Source organism: Mus caroli, chromosome 7 (assembly GCF_900094665.2).
Source record: "Mus caroli chromosome 7, CAROLI_EIJ_v1.1, whole genome shotgun sequence".
In the NCBI taxonomy this organism is placed as follows: Eukaryota; Metazoa; Chordata; class Mammalia; order Rodentia; family Muridae; genus Mus; species Mus caroli.
Genome location: NC_034576.1, coordinates 2977862 through 2996416, shown reverse-complemented (window position 1 = coordinate 2996416; position 18555 = coordinate 2977862). Strand labels below are relative to the sequence as shown.

The 18555-nt window shown below is 41.3% G+C and overlaps 2 protein-coding genes across 4 annotated transcripts in view; one reads left to right on the top strand and one right to left on the bottom strand.

Moving 5' to 3' along the window:
* The window catches only part of Znf583 (zinc finger protein 583), a 17025-nt gene extending 12560 nt beyond the window's left edge, over positions 1-4465 (top strand). For all 3 annotated transcript variants that reach the window (XM_029479242.1, XM_029479241.1, XM_021166524.2), the window contains exon 5: positions 2345-4465. In XM_029479242.1, the coding sequence (XP_029335102.1) occupies positions 2345-3819 (1475 nt within the window). In that variant the 3' untranslated portion in view covers positions 3820-4465. The remainder of the gene's footprint in view (positions 1-2344) is intronic.
* Positions 1-18555, bottom strand: part of Znf667 (zinc finger protein 667) — a 76461-nt gene that overhangs the window by 40952 nt on the left and 16954 nt on the right. The window contains 1 exon segment of the mRNA XM_029479246.1: positions 13783-15333. Coding sequence (XP_029335106.1) covers positions 13783-15333 — 1551 coding nt within the window.

Sequence of the window (18555 nt, the reverse complement as noted above, 5' to 3'; positions counted from 1 at the left end):
TGCCCCTGCCCCTGCCCCTGCCTCTACCTCCTGAGTGCTGGGAAAAAAAGGCATACCCCACTACCATGAGACCTCAGTGTGGTGTTCTTATTGCCTCTTGCACTTTTTTCCTCTGAGGATTTTTTATGTAATCATGTCATCTGCAGACATGGGCTGTTTTATTTGTCCTGTTTTTTTAAACATTTTATTTACTTTGTGTGTGCATATGTGTGCACAAGGATAGGCACACACATGACACAACATGTGTATGGAGGCCAAGGACAGGAGTTGGTTCTTTCCTTCTACAGTGTGGGTTTTGGAGATCAGCTCCAGGTCATCAGGTTTAATGGGAAATCCCTTTATGCCCTGAGCCATCTTACAAGATCTCTTGTTTTCATAATTAGTGGTCTTTATTGTCTAATTTCTATTCATTGTAGCTACTTTATTTTCTCACTTAATGTGGTGGTTTGAGTATGTTTGGCCCAGGGTGTGGCACTATTAGGAGATGATGGAGTAGGTGTGGCCTTGTTGGAGGAAGTGTGTCATTATGGGCATGGCTTTAAGACCCTCATCCTAGTTGCCCGGAGATCAGTCTTCTCCTGGCTTCCTTTGGATGAAGATATAGAACTCTCAGCTCCAGCCCTGTGCCTGCCTGGAAGCTGCCATGCTCCCACCTTGATGATGATGGGCTGAGCCTCTGAGCCTGTAAGCCAGCCCCAATTAAATGTTGTCCTTGTGAGAGCTGCCTGGTCCTGGTGTCTGCTCACAGCTGTGAGACCCTGACTAAGACGTTTCCTACATCTACTAAGATGCTCTTCTACTTCCTGTGGGTTTATGTTGGTCTTCTGAGGTAGCCCCTCAAGGATTTTCTGTTTGTTGTTGTTGTTGTTGTGTAATTGTAAGCACTTTTAAATTTCAACTGTTCCTTAATTCTTTGATAGTACATGCCAGACACTATGATGTCTCTTAAAAGTAATTCTTTTGAGGGTAGAGAACATCATTCTCTGATTTCAGTCAGTACTTGAAAATTTATTGACACATGTGTCTTACAATCCATGAAAAGCCCCGGCTTATTGAAGATACCATAAACCCCTATTGGGTAGTTGTTGAATATATTTATATTGGTATAGAGTAGGATATGGTAGTCAGTTTTGATGAGACTCCATATGCATTTACTAATTTTGGCTAAGATTTATCAGTTTCTAAGACCATGGTCTGAAAACACACAAAAAGGTAATATTGGGCTACTGAGCTAGCCCATCAGGTAAAGGCATTTATCACCAAGCCTGAGCTAGCCCATCAGGTGAAGGCATTTATCACCAAACCTGAGCTAGCCCATCAGGTGAAGGCATTTATCACCAAGCCTGATGACCTGAGTTCTGTAATCAGGTCTGACATGGTGGAAGGAGAGAGAGAGCCAGCTCCCATAAGTTGTCTTCCGACCTCCACACAAATGTCATAACATTCACTTATGTGCACACATTAAATAAATGTAGCTTTAAACAGAAGTAACCTAATTTGGGACTGATAAGTGTAAGACAAAGTAACGCCTGTATTAAATAAAAGCAAACAATTGGATAGAAAAGTATGTTTTCATGAAGATATTGTGGTTTCAGGAATTACAAAGAAAATTGTTTTCAGGAGCACCTTTCCCAGAATGTAGTGATTAATAACCATAACGTTTAATGACCCACTAGACAGCTGGTTTGCATTTAGGTCTGGGTATCCAGTGGGGGTACTTCAGCTACATTCTTGACATTCTAAAATTGCCTTTTAACTTGAGAGAAGAAGAGAAGATGTTTGAAGACTGTATTATTAACTCAAATATAAGATCTTAATTGTATCTAAATTTTAATTAGTTAATTAACTTTTAAAAAGATAATTGTGACTTTTTTTAGATGACGGCCTTATTTTTTTTCATTTTCTCAATTATTTTTCATGGTTATATATGATTAATTTAATCAACTTTCTTTTCTTCCTTCCTTCCTTCCTTCCTTCCTTCCTTCCTTCCTTCCTCCCTCCCTCCCTCCCTCCCTCCCTTCTTTCCTTCCTTCCTTCCTTCCTTCCACCTTTCTTTCTCTCTCTTTCTCTCACTATGTAGCTCTAGCTATCCTAGAACTCACTATGTAGACCAGGCTGGACTCAAACTCACAGAGAAGGGCCTGCTTTTGCCTCTCAAGTACTGGGATTAAAGACGTGCGTCCCTGCACTTGGCTCAAGCACCTTTCCTCATATAATATAGTCTTTCAGATGCATTAAGAGATGTTAAATCTTTTCATTTCTTTTGTATTTTACTTTCTCTGAGCACTTTCTTTTCTTCTTATAAATGATTTTTAAAAACATCTATTTTCTTGGTATCTTTTAGATTGGGAGTATGTATTCAAAGGCACAGAATTTATATCAAAGCAAGATATTTATAAAGAATCTGCCAAAGTCCTAACAATGGGAAGAAGCCATTTTAGTTCCATCCTTGACTGTCCCGATTTGAAAGAAGAACATGAAAATGAAGACTGGTTCAAAAACAGGTTGGGACGTCAGGAGGCGTATTCCCATCAGTTGTTATTCACTCATAAAGAAGTCCCCGAAAGTGAAATTAGGGGGTGCAATCCATCTTGTCAAGCCATCCATCAGAATGCAATACTAGATGTGCCACAAAGTTCCTCTACCAAAGAAAGAATAGATCAGAGTGAGCCACAAAAGAGAAGTTACCGGAAAAAGTCTGTTGAAATGAAGCATAAGAAGGTCCAGGTAGAAAAGAGAATCCTGAAGTGTAGTGATTGTGAAAAAGTCTTTAACCAGACCTCATCCCTTACACTCCATCAGAGAATTCATACGGGAGAGAAACCCTACGCATGCGTCGAATGTGGGAAAGCCTTCAGCCAAAGCGCAAACCTAGCACAACATAAGAGAATACACACTGGGGAGAAGCCTTATGAATGTAAAGAGTGTAGGAAGGCCTTCAGCCAGAATGCACATCTTGCTCAGCATCAGAGAGTTCATACTGGAGAGAAACCTTACCAGTGTAAAGAATGTAAAAAAGCCTTTAGCCAGATTGCACACCTGACTCAGCATCAAAGAATTCATACCGGAGAGCGACCTTTTGAATGTATTGAATGTGGAAAAGCATTTAGTAACGGTTCATTCCTGGCCCAGCATCAGAGAATTCATACGGGTGAGAAACCGTATGTGTGCCATGTGTGTGGGAAAGCTTTTAGTCACCGTGGATACCTAATTGTACATCAGAGAATTCATACTGGGGAGAGACCCTATGAATGTAAAGAATGTAGGAAGTCTTTCAGCCAGTATGCACACCTTTCTCAACATCAGAGAGTGCATACTGGAGAGAAACCGTATGAATGTAAAGTATGTAGGAAAGCATTCAGCCAGATTGCTTACCTTGATCAACATCAGAGGGTTCATACCGGAGAGAAACCCTATGAATGTGCTGAATGTAGAAAAGCCTTCAGCAACAGTTCATCGCTTGCACAGCATCAGAGAAGTCACACAGGAGAGAAGCCCTATATATGTAAGGAATGTAGGAAAACATTTAGCCAAAATGCAGGCCTTGCTCAACATCAAAGAATCCATACTGGAGAGAAACCTTACGAATGTAATATTTGTGGGAAAGCCTTTAGTTACAGTGGATCTCTTACCCTACATCAGAGAATTCATACCGGAGAGAGACCTTATGAATGTAAAGATTGCAGGAAATCGTTCAGGCAGCGTGCACACCTTGCTCATCATGAGAAAGTCCATACTATGGAGTCATTCTTGTCCCTTTCCTCTTCGTCACCCTCTATGTCAAGTCAGTTGCCAAGAACTATAGGTTTAATCTCTTAGATATGACCCAAATCTGACCCATTGGAACCATTTATATTACATCATCCTTGACTTCTTTGTGTTACTCTGTTGTGTGTGGAAGAGTGAAATGTTTTTCTAGTGTTTTCACCCTTCACCCATGCCTCTTGTCAGTTTCCACACTTCAGCCAAACTTTACAAAAACGAATTTTGGTCATATTATTTATCCCTCATTAATTGAAATTGCTTACCAGTATCCAAAAGTTTGTAGGTAAAAAGCACAGTTCTTAAAGTACCCTAACAGGCCACCTTGCCCCCAGAACCTTGTCTCAAACTATCAGTTAAAACCTTCATGTCAATATTCATCTCACTCTTGCTTTCTCTCACTCTACCTTCATGTCAGTATTCATCTCACTCTCTCTTGCTCTCTCTTGCTCTCTCCCTCTCTCTCTCTCTGGCTCTCTCCCTGTCTCTGTCTCTCTCTCACTCTCTCTCTCTCTTTCTCTCTCTTTCAATACATACAGGACTAAAACAGATCTAGGTTTAATTGTTGTTCTTCCACCTTCCATTCCTGATTTTAGGAGAGCATCTGGCCCTTTGTAACATTCAGACCTATTTATACTATGGGGCTAATAATGGTTCTACCTCAAAAGTAATTGGGAGAAGAAAATAATGCATGTAGATTTCTTAGCAGAGTGCCTAGCATAAAGTAATATTAATCTAAAATAAAAATATGATGATATACCAAGAAGAGTTGATTATTTTAATCATAAGCAAAAAATAGACCTGGGGCATTATAACTCTTTTATAATTAGAAATAATAAAGTTGGAGACCAAGGGTGCAGCTCAGTTTATAAAGTGCTTACTTAGCATTCACAAAACTCTGGGTTCAGTCCCCAGTACCACATAAGCTGGGCAGAGAGGTTCAAGGATACTTGGCTATATAGTAAGTTCAAAGTATATATGTATATTTAAACATATACACACTTATAATAAAATGTGGGTGATATCTAATGCAAGTGGACTTACATTGGACTGATGATAGAGGGGGAACATGTTAGCTTCTATTTTAGCATGAATATGTAAATATATGACTGGATAAGAAAAAATGATTTCATTATTCAAGTTCTATGAATCGGCACTTGCTTTTCTTTAAAAAAAAATCACTTCAGTAGAATTTACTGAGATAATATTCATTATGTTATATGTAAACAAAAGCAAAACAGATACTTAATAAAATAAGAAAGTCTGATGAGTAACCAGTGAACTAGAGCACCTACCAAAATGTACCACACTTTAGGCCTAAAAAACATGTCTTCAGGCAGGCATGGTGGTACATGCCTTTAACTTTAGCATTCCGGAGGTAGAGGCAGGCAGATTTCTGTGAGTTTGAGGCCAGCCTGTTCTATAGATCGAGTTCAGGACAGCCAGGGCTACACAGAGAAACCCTGTCTCAAAAAGAAAAGAAGAACAAACAAACAAAAAAAACCACCCACATTCCCTAGTTATATTTTTAAGAGTGTGTGTGGTGTACATGTACAACCAAAGAAAGGCATTATATCCCCTGGAGCTGGAGTAACACCTGTTGAGGAGCCACCAAATGGGAGTGCTGTATTCTAACCACTGACTCATCTCTCTAGCCCTACATCTGTTAATTCAAAAGAGCTCAAGTCTTGTGAAATGTTTTCTGGCCAGAATGGAATGAACTTAGGAGCAAATAAGAGAAAGATAACACAAATGTGCCCCAAATTAGAACCAAACTAGCACACATTTCAGGAACTCAGTTCAAAGAAGAAATCAGAGGGGGGAATAGAAAATACTTTGAACTGAGTCAACTGTGAACATAGAAAGTCGGAATTTGCTGGATGCAGCTCACATGGTACTTAGAAATACAACAGTATCTCACACTTGCTCTAAAAGATCTCAAGTCAACTTCAGTTAGCACCTGAACAAATTAGCAAAAGAAGCGTGATGAAGTCCATGGCATAAGAGTGGACACTAGGGTTTGCAGAGCTAGCTCAATGGTTAAGAGCACTTGTGCTTGCTGTGGACGTAGACTCAGTTCTCAGTATCCACATGTTGGCTCACTACCACCTGTAACTCCAGTTCCAGGGTGTCTGGTGCCCTTTTCTGACCTCCTTGACATGCATGCAAGTGGTGCACATACATACATGCGAACTATATGCAAACATACATAACATACTAAAACATCTTTTTTTAAAAAACAGGGATTATAGAAAGGCATGAATGTGTGAGGGAGGCCCTACCTCTCACTCCCTATCATTTGCACGCACACTCACACACAGGAATGGAAATCAAATAGAAATTGAAACCAAGCCAGGCGTGGTGGCGCACGCCTTTAATCCCAGCACTCGGGAGGCAGAGGCAGGCGGATTTCTGAGTTCGAGGCCAGCCTGGTCTACAAAGTGAGTTCCAGGACAGCCAGGGCTATACAGAGAAACCCTGTCTCGAAAAACAAAAAAAAAACAAAAACAAAACAAAGAAATTGAAACCAAAAGCTGATTCTTTGAGAATTCCATAAAACTAATAAGCTATTTATATGCATATTCACAAGGGAAAGACTATATATTGCCAATGTCTGGGATTATAACAATTCATTTTGTTAAAATATATATTGCCAATGTTTGGAATTATAACAGCTCCTTTTTAAAAGCATTGACTCCATACCTGGTCCCACAAGACCCTGTGAAAGATGCCCAGAGGTCTCCATTATCTTAAACCTGCTCTCACCTTGGATTCTAGGAACAACAGTGTGATCGATATTTTTATGGGGCTTGGGAAATGGCTCACTAAAGTGCCTTCCATGCAACGTGTGAAGACTCCCAGCACCCACACGAAAGCTTGGTACAGCACTGTGTAAGTCCGTAACCACAGCGCTGCAAATGCAGAGACAGGCAAATCCCATTGACTCATCAGTCTATCCAAATTGATGAGCTCCAAAGTTGGTGAGAGAATCTTTCTCAAAAGAAAAGGTGGCAGACCATTACTATGGCTCAGCCCATAAAACCCTTGCTGCACAAGCCTGACTTCAAGCTCCAGGACCTATGGAAATGTGGTAGCAGGAAATCTACTTCCCACAATTGTCCTCTAACCTCCATTTAGCAACATGGCACACATTTTCCCTCACATCATAAATACATATATACTGTAATCTTTTTTTAAAAGTGGAGAGCAATTGAGATCACCTGACATCAGCCTCCAAAAACAGGCTTCTTCTGGTGCATACATACTTTCTACACACACGTGCACACTTTTTTTTCTGACAAAGGATGAAAAATTAACCTTATATGATGGTAAGGTTGTACCCTGGCCCCAGAATAATCATCTTAAGGGTTGTCAAGCTCTAGCTCTGGCTTCCCCTTTGCATCCTATTCTATATGATCTCCACTGAAAGAATTCAGACAAGACACAAACAGCAAAGTATGGATAGCAGGTGTCTGTTAAAGGGCAAATTACAGCATTCCAAAAGGGCCATTGTGGGTGAAAGTGAACAGTAGCCACAGAAATCGAGGCAATGTTTATATTTCTGTTGTCTCTAAAACAATTTCCCCAAAGTCATTTTTTAACCTGGGTGATTGATAGGCTCATTTGAGTTAACTCCTAAGGAAATAATGGTTATAAATCCTTGTTCCTTACCAACTGTCTTAGGCTTTTATTGCTGTGAACAGACACCATGATCAAAAGCAACTTGTTGAAAGGAAAATATTTAATTGGGACTGGCTTTTAGTTTCAGAGATTTAGACCATTATCATCATGGCAGGAAGCATGGCAGAGTGAAGGCAGATATGGTACTGGAGGAACTGAGAGTTCTACATCTTGATCCACAGGCAGTAGAAGGGGAGTGTGTCCTGCTGGCAGGCAGGAGAAGTTATTACACTAGGCATAGCTTGAGTTTATATATGAGACCTGAAAGCTCGCCTCCATAGTGAGACATTTCCTCCAACAAGGCCACAACTATTCCAACAAGACCATACCTCATAATAGTGAGATTCCTTATGGGCCAAGCATTCAAACACATGAATCTATCGGGGGGGGGGGGGGCGCAAACTTATTCAAACCACCACACCACCAGCCCTTCTGGGAAATTCAGAATGTCATATCTTTACTTAAGGACAGAGATATGACTCCAGTCCCACTGTTTTGATCAATAATCAGAGTCTTACATTTTGTTTTCTGGTTTTACAAGTTGCTGCTACTAAGGGATGTGTCCACCCTCAACAACTTTAAGCCTGCTAACACCACTAGCTACCCAATATGGTAACAGCACTGCTTCTCTCAAGTGATGATAATAACTTCCTGGGACCACTCTATAGAGCCATGTTGTATGACAAACTTTCCTAGTGAGATGCAACACACACACACACACACACACACACACACACACACAGAGAGAGAGAGAGAGAGAGAGAGAGAGAGAGAGAGAGAGAGAGAGACTATCCATCTTAGAGTCAAAACAAAAGATATCAGAATCCAACTTGGTCACCCAATGAGTTGTTTCATTTTTAATATGTACTTTATGTGTATGGGTGTTTTGTCTACATGTATGTCTAGTGCCTGAGGAAGCCAGAAGGTGTCAGATCCCCTGGAACTAGAGTTATAGATAATTGTGAGCCAAAGGTGCTGGAAATTTCCCCAGCACCACAATGGGTTTTTATTAGGGTCCCTAGCAAGAATACACATGAGAGGTTACTTATAAGAGTAAAGATTACAGTAGGTGCTATCATATCTGATTTTAACATAGGTTTTATGGATCCAACTGAGGTGGCCAGGCTTTTGTGGAAAGTACTTTACCATAGTTATCTCCCCAGCCTTGTTCATTTTATTTGTAAGTGTATGGGTGGTTTTGCCTGCATGTTTGTGCATCATGTGTGCCTCATTTCTTTGGAGGCCAGATCCCCTGGAACTGCTATGAGCCACCACCTGGGTGCTAGAACTAAGGCTGTCTTTTGAAAGAGCACCAAGTGCTCTTAATCACTGAGCCATCTCTCCAGGCTCCTACCTTTTGTTGTTTTTGTTTTGTCGACTAGAAACTATTTATGTAGTAGTCCAGGCTAATTTTGAACTCATAGAAGTCCCCCTACTTCTGCCTCCTGAGTTCTGGGATTAAGGGCATGTAACATCGTAACATTCTTGGCTCTATTTTAGTTTTTGAGACTGTCTCTCAATGAATCTGGCATTCGCCTTTGCCTTTTCTCAGCAAGCTCCCCTGATCCAGCTGTCTCTACCTCACAGAATTAGAGTTACAGACATTTGCAGCCATGCCTGACTTTTAAATTGGTACTGGAAATCTGAATCTAGGTCCTCCTACTTGAGTTTGGTGAGGGGTGTATCATGTGTGTACCTTGACCACCCGGGAGGTAGCTAAACACCTTTTTTTTTTTTTTTGAAAAGATATCTGGGTAGCTCAAGCCAAGCAGGGATCCTGGTTGCTTCTGTTGGCTCTTTATCATTTAATTTGCACCTCTATAAGTCAACTTATGTCCATTGAGAATTATGTGTTCTTGTACACTAACCCCTCTGTTATAACCTCTCTTTTTTACCTGCTGGAATTGAACCCAGGGCCTCACCACATGCTAGGCAATTACTCTAGAACTCTTTTTATCCCCTTGCCCATGTTTCAGCTTTTTGAGTGTTTATGCTACTATCCCTACCATCACCACACACAAAACACCAATTTACATTTAATTTACATATTTAAGGTGTATTTCAGATAGTTCAATCTTGTATATTCTTTTTAAAGATTACATTGTAGTGTGGTGTGTGTGTGTGTGCGCGTGTGTGTATACAAACTGCAGAAATTGGTTCTCTCCTTTCACCACGTGAGTTCTGAGATTGAACTCAGGTCCATCAGACTTGTAACTTAGTCATTTGAGAAGCCTCCCAGGAAAACTGCCCAGATCAGACTCTGGGCATGTCTGTGGAAGGATGGTCTTCGACTGTAAAATGGGGTCTGTGGGTACCATCATTCTCTGGGCCGGTTGTCCTGAGGTGTGTGCGGCAGCTAGCTTGAGAACCAGCCAGGAAACAGCATGCCTCTGGTTCTGCCTTCCAAGTTCCTACCCTGACTTCTCAATGATGATCTGTGCCCTGGAAGTGTAAGTCAAACTGACTCTCCTTCTGAGTTGTTTTTAGTCAATATTTTATCACAGCAAACAGAATGAAACTCAGAATGCACGTGCTCTACTACCACTGAGATACATCTCAGATGGCAGCCTCTTAGGGATACTGTTGATCTAGAACCAAGAAAAAATGACTTAACAGAACATAAAGATTTGGACAGAAGTGAGAGGTGTAGAAATAGAGAAAAACATACTTCTCCTTGAGACTTCTCTATGCCATTCTTCACACTTGCTGCAGTGATTTTATTTTTGTCTATGTATCTGAAAATGTAACATTTCAGCTGCCTTTACCCTGCCTGCAAGTTTAACTTCTGTATGCTTTGGTTGTTTTCTTACTTGTATTAGAATGTTTATTGCTGAGACAATATACCTGAGCAAAACAAAGTATTTTGGGTTTATTCCATCATAGCAGGGCAAGCAGGGCAAGCAGGGCAAAGCAGGGCAAAGCAGGCCCTCTTGTGGTAATCAGAAAAGAGATGGGGGGAAAGGAGGGATAGAGAAGGTTCTGGTATAAGCTCTCTAATGTACTAGTTAGCTTGAGCTGTATCAGAATACTATAGCCTGGTTGGCTTAAAGGGGCAGAGGGGTGGAGAAATGGCTCAGCAGTTTAGAGCACTTACTATGGCAGAGGTTCAATTCCCAGCATCCACATGGTGACTCACAACCATAACTCCAGTTCCAGGGAATCTGATGGCCTCTCTGGCGTCTGAGCACCAGGCTTATGAGTGGTGCACATGCAAACACACATGCATTTATATATATAAAATATTTTAAAATTTTTTCTTTTTACTTATTTTTCTCTCATACATGCTGACACCAGCTTCCACTCCCTCTACTCCTCTCAGTCCTGTACCCCCCACCCTCCCACACACTCACCTCCCCAGAGCCACTATTCCTCCATTTCCCTTCAGAAAAGAATAGGCCTCTCAGGGATATCACCCAAACACAGCAAAGCAAGAAGCAGTAAGACTAGGCCATGCAGACTCTGTGACTGCTGTGCCGGTCCCTGTGAGCCCCTGATTCCTGCTTAGTTGGTATCTTTGGGCCATGTCCTCCACCCCTCTGGCTCCTACAATCCATCCTCCCCCTTTTCTATAGTGTTCCCTGAGCTCTGCCTAATGTTTGGCTACAAGTCCCTGCATCTGCTTGATATACTCACACAAGTAAGATAAAACATTTAACTCTTTAAAGGAAAGTTTTAGGGGCTGGAGAGATGGCTCAGTGGTTAAGAGCACTGACTGCTTCCAAAGGTCCTGACTTCAAATCCCAGCAACCACATGGTGGCTCACAACCGTCTGTAATGAGATCTGAGGCCCCTCTTCTGGGGTGTCTGAAGACGGCTACAGCGAGTGGGGCTGGAGCTAGCGGGGTTCGAGCAAGTGGGGCCAGAGCAAGCAGGGCTGGAGTGAGACCTGGAGAGTTGCCTCAGTGGTTAAGAACACTGACTGCTCTTCCGGAGGTCCTGAGTTCAAATCCCAGAAATCACATGGTGGCTCACAACTATCGGATGCCCTTTTCTGGTGTGTCTGAAAACAGCTACACTGTACTTACATATAATAAATAAATAAATCTTTAAACAGAAAATAAAGGAAGGTTTTAAAGGAGAGGGTGGGACAAGACATAGTATCCAAGGACACCTCACACACATTATGACAGTTCCTCCATGTTGGGAGCGACCCTGTTTGAATGTTAACTGCCTTGTCAGCCATAAGTGCTTACTTACAAAGTCTTGACCTCTGTGGTAAAGTAGTAGCCCAGCTGAGTACAAATAGACATAGATCCTGAAGTCAGCGGAGAACAAATAGCTCTACATCTTGTGGATAGGTGCGTAATAACCCTCTCTGTTCTGATCTTCCTGCTGAACTGTTTACCCAGTCAATATCCTGTTCCTGGGAACAGGTACATTACCCAGAGACAAAGCGACCCCCCCCCCTTCCTGCTCCTACGAGTATATAACCTGTGTGGGAAAAATAAAATTTGTCAGCTTGACCAGGGACTCCTGACTTGCTGTCCATTCTTTGTGTTTCTTGGTCCCCCACTCTCTTTCAGGTGCCCCTCAAGTCCCTGTTCGACGGCCTTGCGGGTAGGGACACCTCCAGTAAGGCCTCACCTGAAGTTCTCAGAGCCTCCTACCAGCCAGGAATGAGGAGCCTGTGGTGGTGGACATTTCCTATTCAAATCCCAATGTTTGTGCTCAAAATTAGAACCTCTATGAACTTTTCTTAACAATGTAAACAAATACTATAAGCTTTTCTTAACAAGAGACAGATGTTCTCTTAAACGGCACGTGCAGAAGAGAACATGTAAAAGAACCTCTTTGTATATAATCCAATCACACAAAAGAACTCAGACTTTATTTTTTATACAGCTTACAGATGCTGGAAAGGGGGGGCAAAAAAAAAAATACATTGAACGTATTGGATGGATCAAAGGAAAACAGCCAGTACCTTAATCTAGGAGTTCTCCCATGAACTAATCAGCTTGAGCTGTTATAACACACTATCACAGACGAGTTGACTTAAGAAAAATTAGGATCTCACAGTTCCTCCATGAGCTGGAAGTCCAAGGTGAGGGTAGCAAACTGGTCAGGTTCTGATGAGGATTTTTTTTCTTGGTTTGCAGATGGCCCGCCTGTGTCCTCACATGGGACAGGAGACAAGGTCTCTGATCAATAAACATATCAAAAAGGCCCATCTGCACCACAACTCCATTAATCTCATTTCAAAATATCATCACATTGAAGGATTAGGGCTTCAACATATGAGTTTTGGGATGGCACAAATATCCAGACCATAAAAACCCAAACACATATCTCAAGAGTAACTTTTTGTAGAGCGAATAGCAGTACTGCATGAAAACACTGTTTACTTATATAAATATAGAAGATTTATTTTCAAGTAAAAAAAGTAAAAAATAGCTTCTCCCTGCTCTCGTTTCTCATTCTTCAGTATCTCCTGCCCAAGCCCCCAGCCTGTCTTACTAAATGTTCACAGTGTATCTTCACAACCATGGAGGCAGTGTGACTGCTGTAACTACTATTTCTAGCACTCTAAAGACTCACTCTTTTCGTTCTCACCCCAACAAAGATCTGTCAGGAGAAAGAGGCACCCTGCTTTGCCTGGTCTGCCTGTTAGACTTAACACTCTGTTCTCCTGGGACCTCAACTTGGGCTCAAAGCTCCACCAGAAAAATGGACTCTGTAGCTCCAGTTCCATTTCATTGTATGTATCCAATAATATGTCCTGAACACTGTACTAGAAATGAAATGCCAACCGAAAAACACCTTCACTCACAAACCCAGATCCAAATTCTGAGCATACCTCAGCTGATTTCAGACCTTCCCTTCAAAATCTACCGACGACTTTGGTTCTTTGGCTTTCAAAGGGAGAATATGGCCCCACAGACACAAACCATTTTATTGGCAGAGAGTGCACTCCCTACAATGAATGATAGCTGATTTGTGATTTTTCAGCATTATAATGGTACAGAGGCAATATTCATTCAACTAGGAATTAGGTCTAAGTGTGATCTGTCCCTAGGCTGATGATGAGCAGGATGATAACTCTCACGATGCTGGGCAGCAGGGTCAGGCCGTAGCTTCCAGGAAGCCATACGGTCAGGAGAATGAACAACTGGGACTCCACATTACACTGTGCTGCTAAATGATCACATTTGGTAGGTCAGGTATATTAAATATATCTTTTGTCTCAAACGTTTCAACTTACGATGAGTTTATGGGACATACATCATCATAAGGCCAAGAACAGCTACACACACTTTCCATGTCTCTGGATACTTCTCTGAAATCCTTTATAGAGTCTGCAGACATGGCGACGGCTTTAGGATGCTTCCTCTGAATGTATACTCTGATGTCGAATCAGAGATGAGCTCCGACTATAAGCCTTACCACATTTGCTACATTCATATGGTTTCTCTGAAGAGTGACTTCTCTGATGTCGGATAAGGTCCGAACCACTACTGAAAGCCTTCCCACATTCATTACACTCATAGGGCTTCTCCCCAGTATGACTTCTTTCATGTAGAATGAGGGATATGCGCTGAGCGAAGGACTTCTTACATATTTTGCATGCGTAAGGCTTCTCTCCAGTGTGAATTCTTTCATGCTGTGCAAGATGAGCACTCTGGCTGAAGGCTTTCCCACACAGGTCACATTCATAAGGTCTGTCCTCACTGTGAATTCTCTTATGTCGGGTAAGAGATATTCGGTGGCTGAATGCTTTCCCACATTCTTCACACTGATAGGGCTTCTCTCCGGTATGAATTCTTTGATGTTCACTAAGAAATGACTGGCGGCCAAACACTTTACTACATTTATTGCACTTGAAAGGTTTCTCTTCCGAATGGATGTTGAGATGCACTTTAAGATTTTTCATTCCACCAAACATCTTTCCACATTCCTTGCATGCAATGAGTTTCTTTTTCCTTTTATGAATTTTCTGGTGCTGAATAAAGGATGAAAGGCGACTACACACCTTCTCACACTTGCTGCACTTAAACTGCTTCTCCCCACTATGAATTCTTAGGTGCAGAATAAGGGTGGAAAGCCGTCCAAAGTCTTTCTGACATTTATCACATTTGTAGGGATTCCCTGAAGTGTGAATTCTCTGATGGAGCATTAAGGCTGAGATCCTACTAAAGGACTTCCCGCATTTCCTACACATAAAAGGGTTTTCCGACTGGCAAGTTTTCTGCCTGAGACTCTGAATTAAGGCCTTCTTACTTTCATGAGTTTTCTTTCCAATACAAACTCTTTTATGTACAAGGACTGGCTGCTTTTTGAAGCCTCTTCTGTACTTATTGTATTTCTGTATTTTCTTTCTGTTGTGAATCCTCTTATGAAGTAAAAGGGATGACACCCGACTGAAGACTTTCCCACACTTCCTGCACTGCTGAATGTTGTCAGTAGTGTGATTATTATGGTGTAGACTGAGAGAGGGGCATGAATCTGAGGCCTTCTCATGGTGAACATTTTCCTTTCCATTATGAATTCTTCTATGTATCATAAGAGTTAACTTTTTATTAAAAATGTCCCCACACCTATCACATTCATAGCTTTTATTCCAATTGTGAACTCTCTGATGAAGAATGAGGGATAAGATCTGCCTGAAAACTTGTCTACAAGTACTGCATTCATAAGACCTCTCTCCAGTGTGAAAGTCTTGATGAAGTTTAAGAGATAAGCTTCGAAAAAAGGTTTTCCCACAAAGATTACACTTTAAAGATTTCTTGCCTGAATGTTCTTTCTTGGATTTGCTTGGGACTGAATGCTTGTTATGCTTTGCCTTCTCTGTGGGAACCTTTTGTTGTGAAGAAGTTGGTTTCTCACAGATGCTTGGCCCAGATTTGTTACATGAATTTGGTGGTAACTTCTTGGTCTCATACTTAGACCCTGATTCTGAAAAACACCAAGAAGTTAGGATTAGTTTTCCTGCGGTGAAGAAACGAAGCTCGGATAATAAAAAAAGGAGTCATTATAATTAGTGATTATAACAACCCAAAGTTAACAAGAACAACGTGTCTTACCATAGTTTCCATTACTATACTAAGGTCTTCTGATGATTATTTTTAATCATTGGTGTGACAAAATACAGAATCACGTAGAAGAAGGGAGGGCCTCTGAGGATATCTTAACTACCTTAATTGGGCAGCACTAATCCCTGGGCTTGGGGCTCCAGAGTGAATAAGAAGAAGAATTAATTATTAATTATTAATTATTACTATTGTGGGTGGTGCCATTCTCTAGGCTTGAGCAGAAAGCTAACTGAGCAATTCATGCATGAGTTCATCTCTGTGCTCTTTTTTTTTTTTTTTTTTTTTGTTTTTCGAGACAGGGTTTCTCTGTGTAGCCCTGGCTGTCCTGGAACTCACTCTGTAGACCAGGCTGGCCTTGAACTCAGAAATCCACCTGCCTCTGCCTCCCAAGTGCTGGGATTAAAGGCGTGCGCCACCACCGCCCGGCTCATCTCTGTGCTCTTAACCGTGGATAAAGTGCCTGACTGCTTCAACTTCCTGCTGCTTTAACTTTCCCTCAGTGATGGTGTAACCTGGGATTATGAACATCCTTTCTCCCTTAAGTTGCTTTTTTCCTGGGTGTTTAATCACAGCAACAGGAATTCAGGAATGTTTGAAGTTTGAAAGTGAATAAACCAAGTTTTTATATATGTGATATAGTTTATCTCATATGCCACATTTAGCTCCAGACTGTCCATCAGTTAAATGTAATTTACCATATGAAACGTTTCCAAAAGGGAATATTTACACAGAAATGTTACATGGTTACTTGGGACTAATAGTGGAAATAGAAATGAACTGTAACCTGTCTCGAAAAACCAAAAAAGGAAAGAAAAAAAAAAGAAATTAACTGTAAATGGGTAAAAGAAATATTACCCGTGTTATAAAAATCATCTAAAACTGGATTGAGACATCAAACTTTGTAAATTAATAGGAAAATGGATTATACTCTTTTCTTCTTAAAGAATGAGTTCACTATATTTCTTTCCTTCTCTTCTTTTGTTTTTATTTGTTTGTTCTGTTTTTGTTTTTGTTTTTCGAGACAGGGTTTCTCTGCATAGCCTTGGCTGTCCTAGAACTTGCTCTGTAGACCAGGCTGGCCTCAGACTCACAGAGATCCACTGGCCTCTGCCTCACAAGCGCTAGGACTAAAGGCATGCACCACCATCGCCTGGCTGGACAATACTTTCAAAGTAAGTGAGTGCCTCTATAAAGTTATAAATACTAAAAGCATATTCTTGAATACCAAATACTGAAAACCACAAATATACTAACTATTAGGATTGAGTGGACATTTAAAACTATAAAAACTTTAAACTTAAGAGAAACAGCCGGGTGTGGTGGCTCTTGCCTTTAATCCCAGCACTCGGGAGTCAGAGGCAGGTGGATTTCTGAGTTCGAGGCCAGCCTGGTCTACAAAGCGAGTTCCAGGACACCCAGGGCTATACAGAGAAACCCTGTCTCGAAAAACAAAACAAAAGAGAGAGAGAGAGAGAGAGAGAGAGAGAGAGAGAGAGAGAGAAACAGAAAAAACCCTCCAAGAAAGCAGAGTAATATATTAAGCTAAAAAGAATGAATCTATTATTTAGTGATGAAATTGGAGTAGGACATATTAGTCTGAAATGGCTGAAAATAATTACTTGTGCTGATAACAGTGATGTCATGTCTGAATTCCAGGCAATCAGGAGGCTAAGTCAGGGAGATCCTGAATTCAAAGACAGCTCAGCACAAATGCATATATGCAAGCCAAGATAATAAGAAATTGTCTCAAAATTAAAGGAAAAAAAAAGTACCTTTAAGAGAATTCCTTTTTCAAATAATAAAGTACTTATATAGCATATTGATTATAGACCTTAATTTATTGGGGCACAATAAACAGAGAACTGTGCTATTCAATACAGTAGCAACTAGTCATATGTACTGACTGGGTACCTAAAACGTGGCTGATATGATAAGGGGTATGTTATGTGAGTATAAAATAGGTATATAGCAAAGTGTGAAGAAGGGCTATAGCCAGCCTGTGTATGGCAAACATGGCTCTAATAGAAGCCCTTCTCTCATTCCCCCTCCCCTGTAAACCCTTAGATTATATTCCTAAAGCTACCCACCAAGGACTATTCTCTTATTTGGCCAATCCCTTCTCCTGAGACTGACCACCACAGTCCAGGTATCAAAGTATTGAAGTGCAGCAATCAAAAGCTGCCTTTGGATCACCTAATTAACATGCACAATTAAAATTAAACATCTGGGGCTGGAGAGATGGCTCAGTGGTTAAGAGCACGGACTACTCTTCCGAAGGTCCTGAGTTCAAATCCCAGAAACCACATGGTGGCTCACAACCATCTGTAATGAGATCTGATGCCCTCTTCTGGTGCATCTGAAGACAGCTACGGTGTACTTAGATATAATAATAAATAAATCTTTAAAAAAAATTAAACATCTCATCCTAAAATGGGGGTTTCCCCCTTTACCTTTATAAACTGCCATTTGCCTGTGGGCCACATCTGTCTCCTCTCTATCCAGAGGCAGTCCTTTGTCCCTTTGGGACAAATACTCTTTCTCTCGATTCCTCGTTCCCTTCCTCTTCTCCCTTATCCTGTCTCCTGCTTGTTGTCTCTGATTCCCTGCCCTCTGTCCGTCTGGGGCAAATCGATCTCCTCTGTGCTGAGAGCTTGGTCTTGGTGTGTCCTGTGCCAACACCAAACCTTCCAGTGAATATGTTCCAATAAAAAGGCAAGCAGAACATCTCACTGCAGAAATCGTGAGCACATACTGTAGCATTTGGGACATACCAAATTAATAAAGAATATTAAAGAGAGGCCCTGCGTGGGTGATGGTAACACCATAAGCCCTCTGTAAGTGTCTTGGTTGCTGACTATCTTTCCATGTCCCGTCATGGTCTTTAAATTGGGTGGGAGTGGGCTGACCAGATAGCTCAGTGGGCTAAAGCATTTGCCACCAAGCTTGACCTGGATTTGATCTTCTGGATCAAGGTACAGGACAACCTTCAAGTTGTCCTTTCATCTCCAAATCTGCACTGTGGTGTATGTGTATGTGTATGTGTATGTGTGTGTGTGTGTGTGTGTGTGTGTGTGTGTGTGTGTGT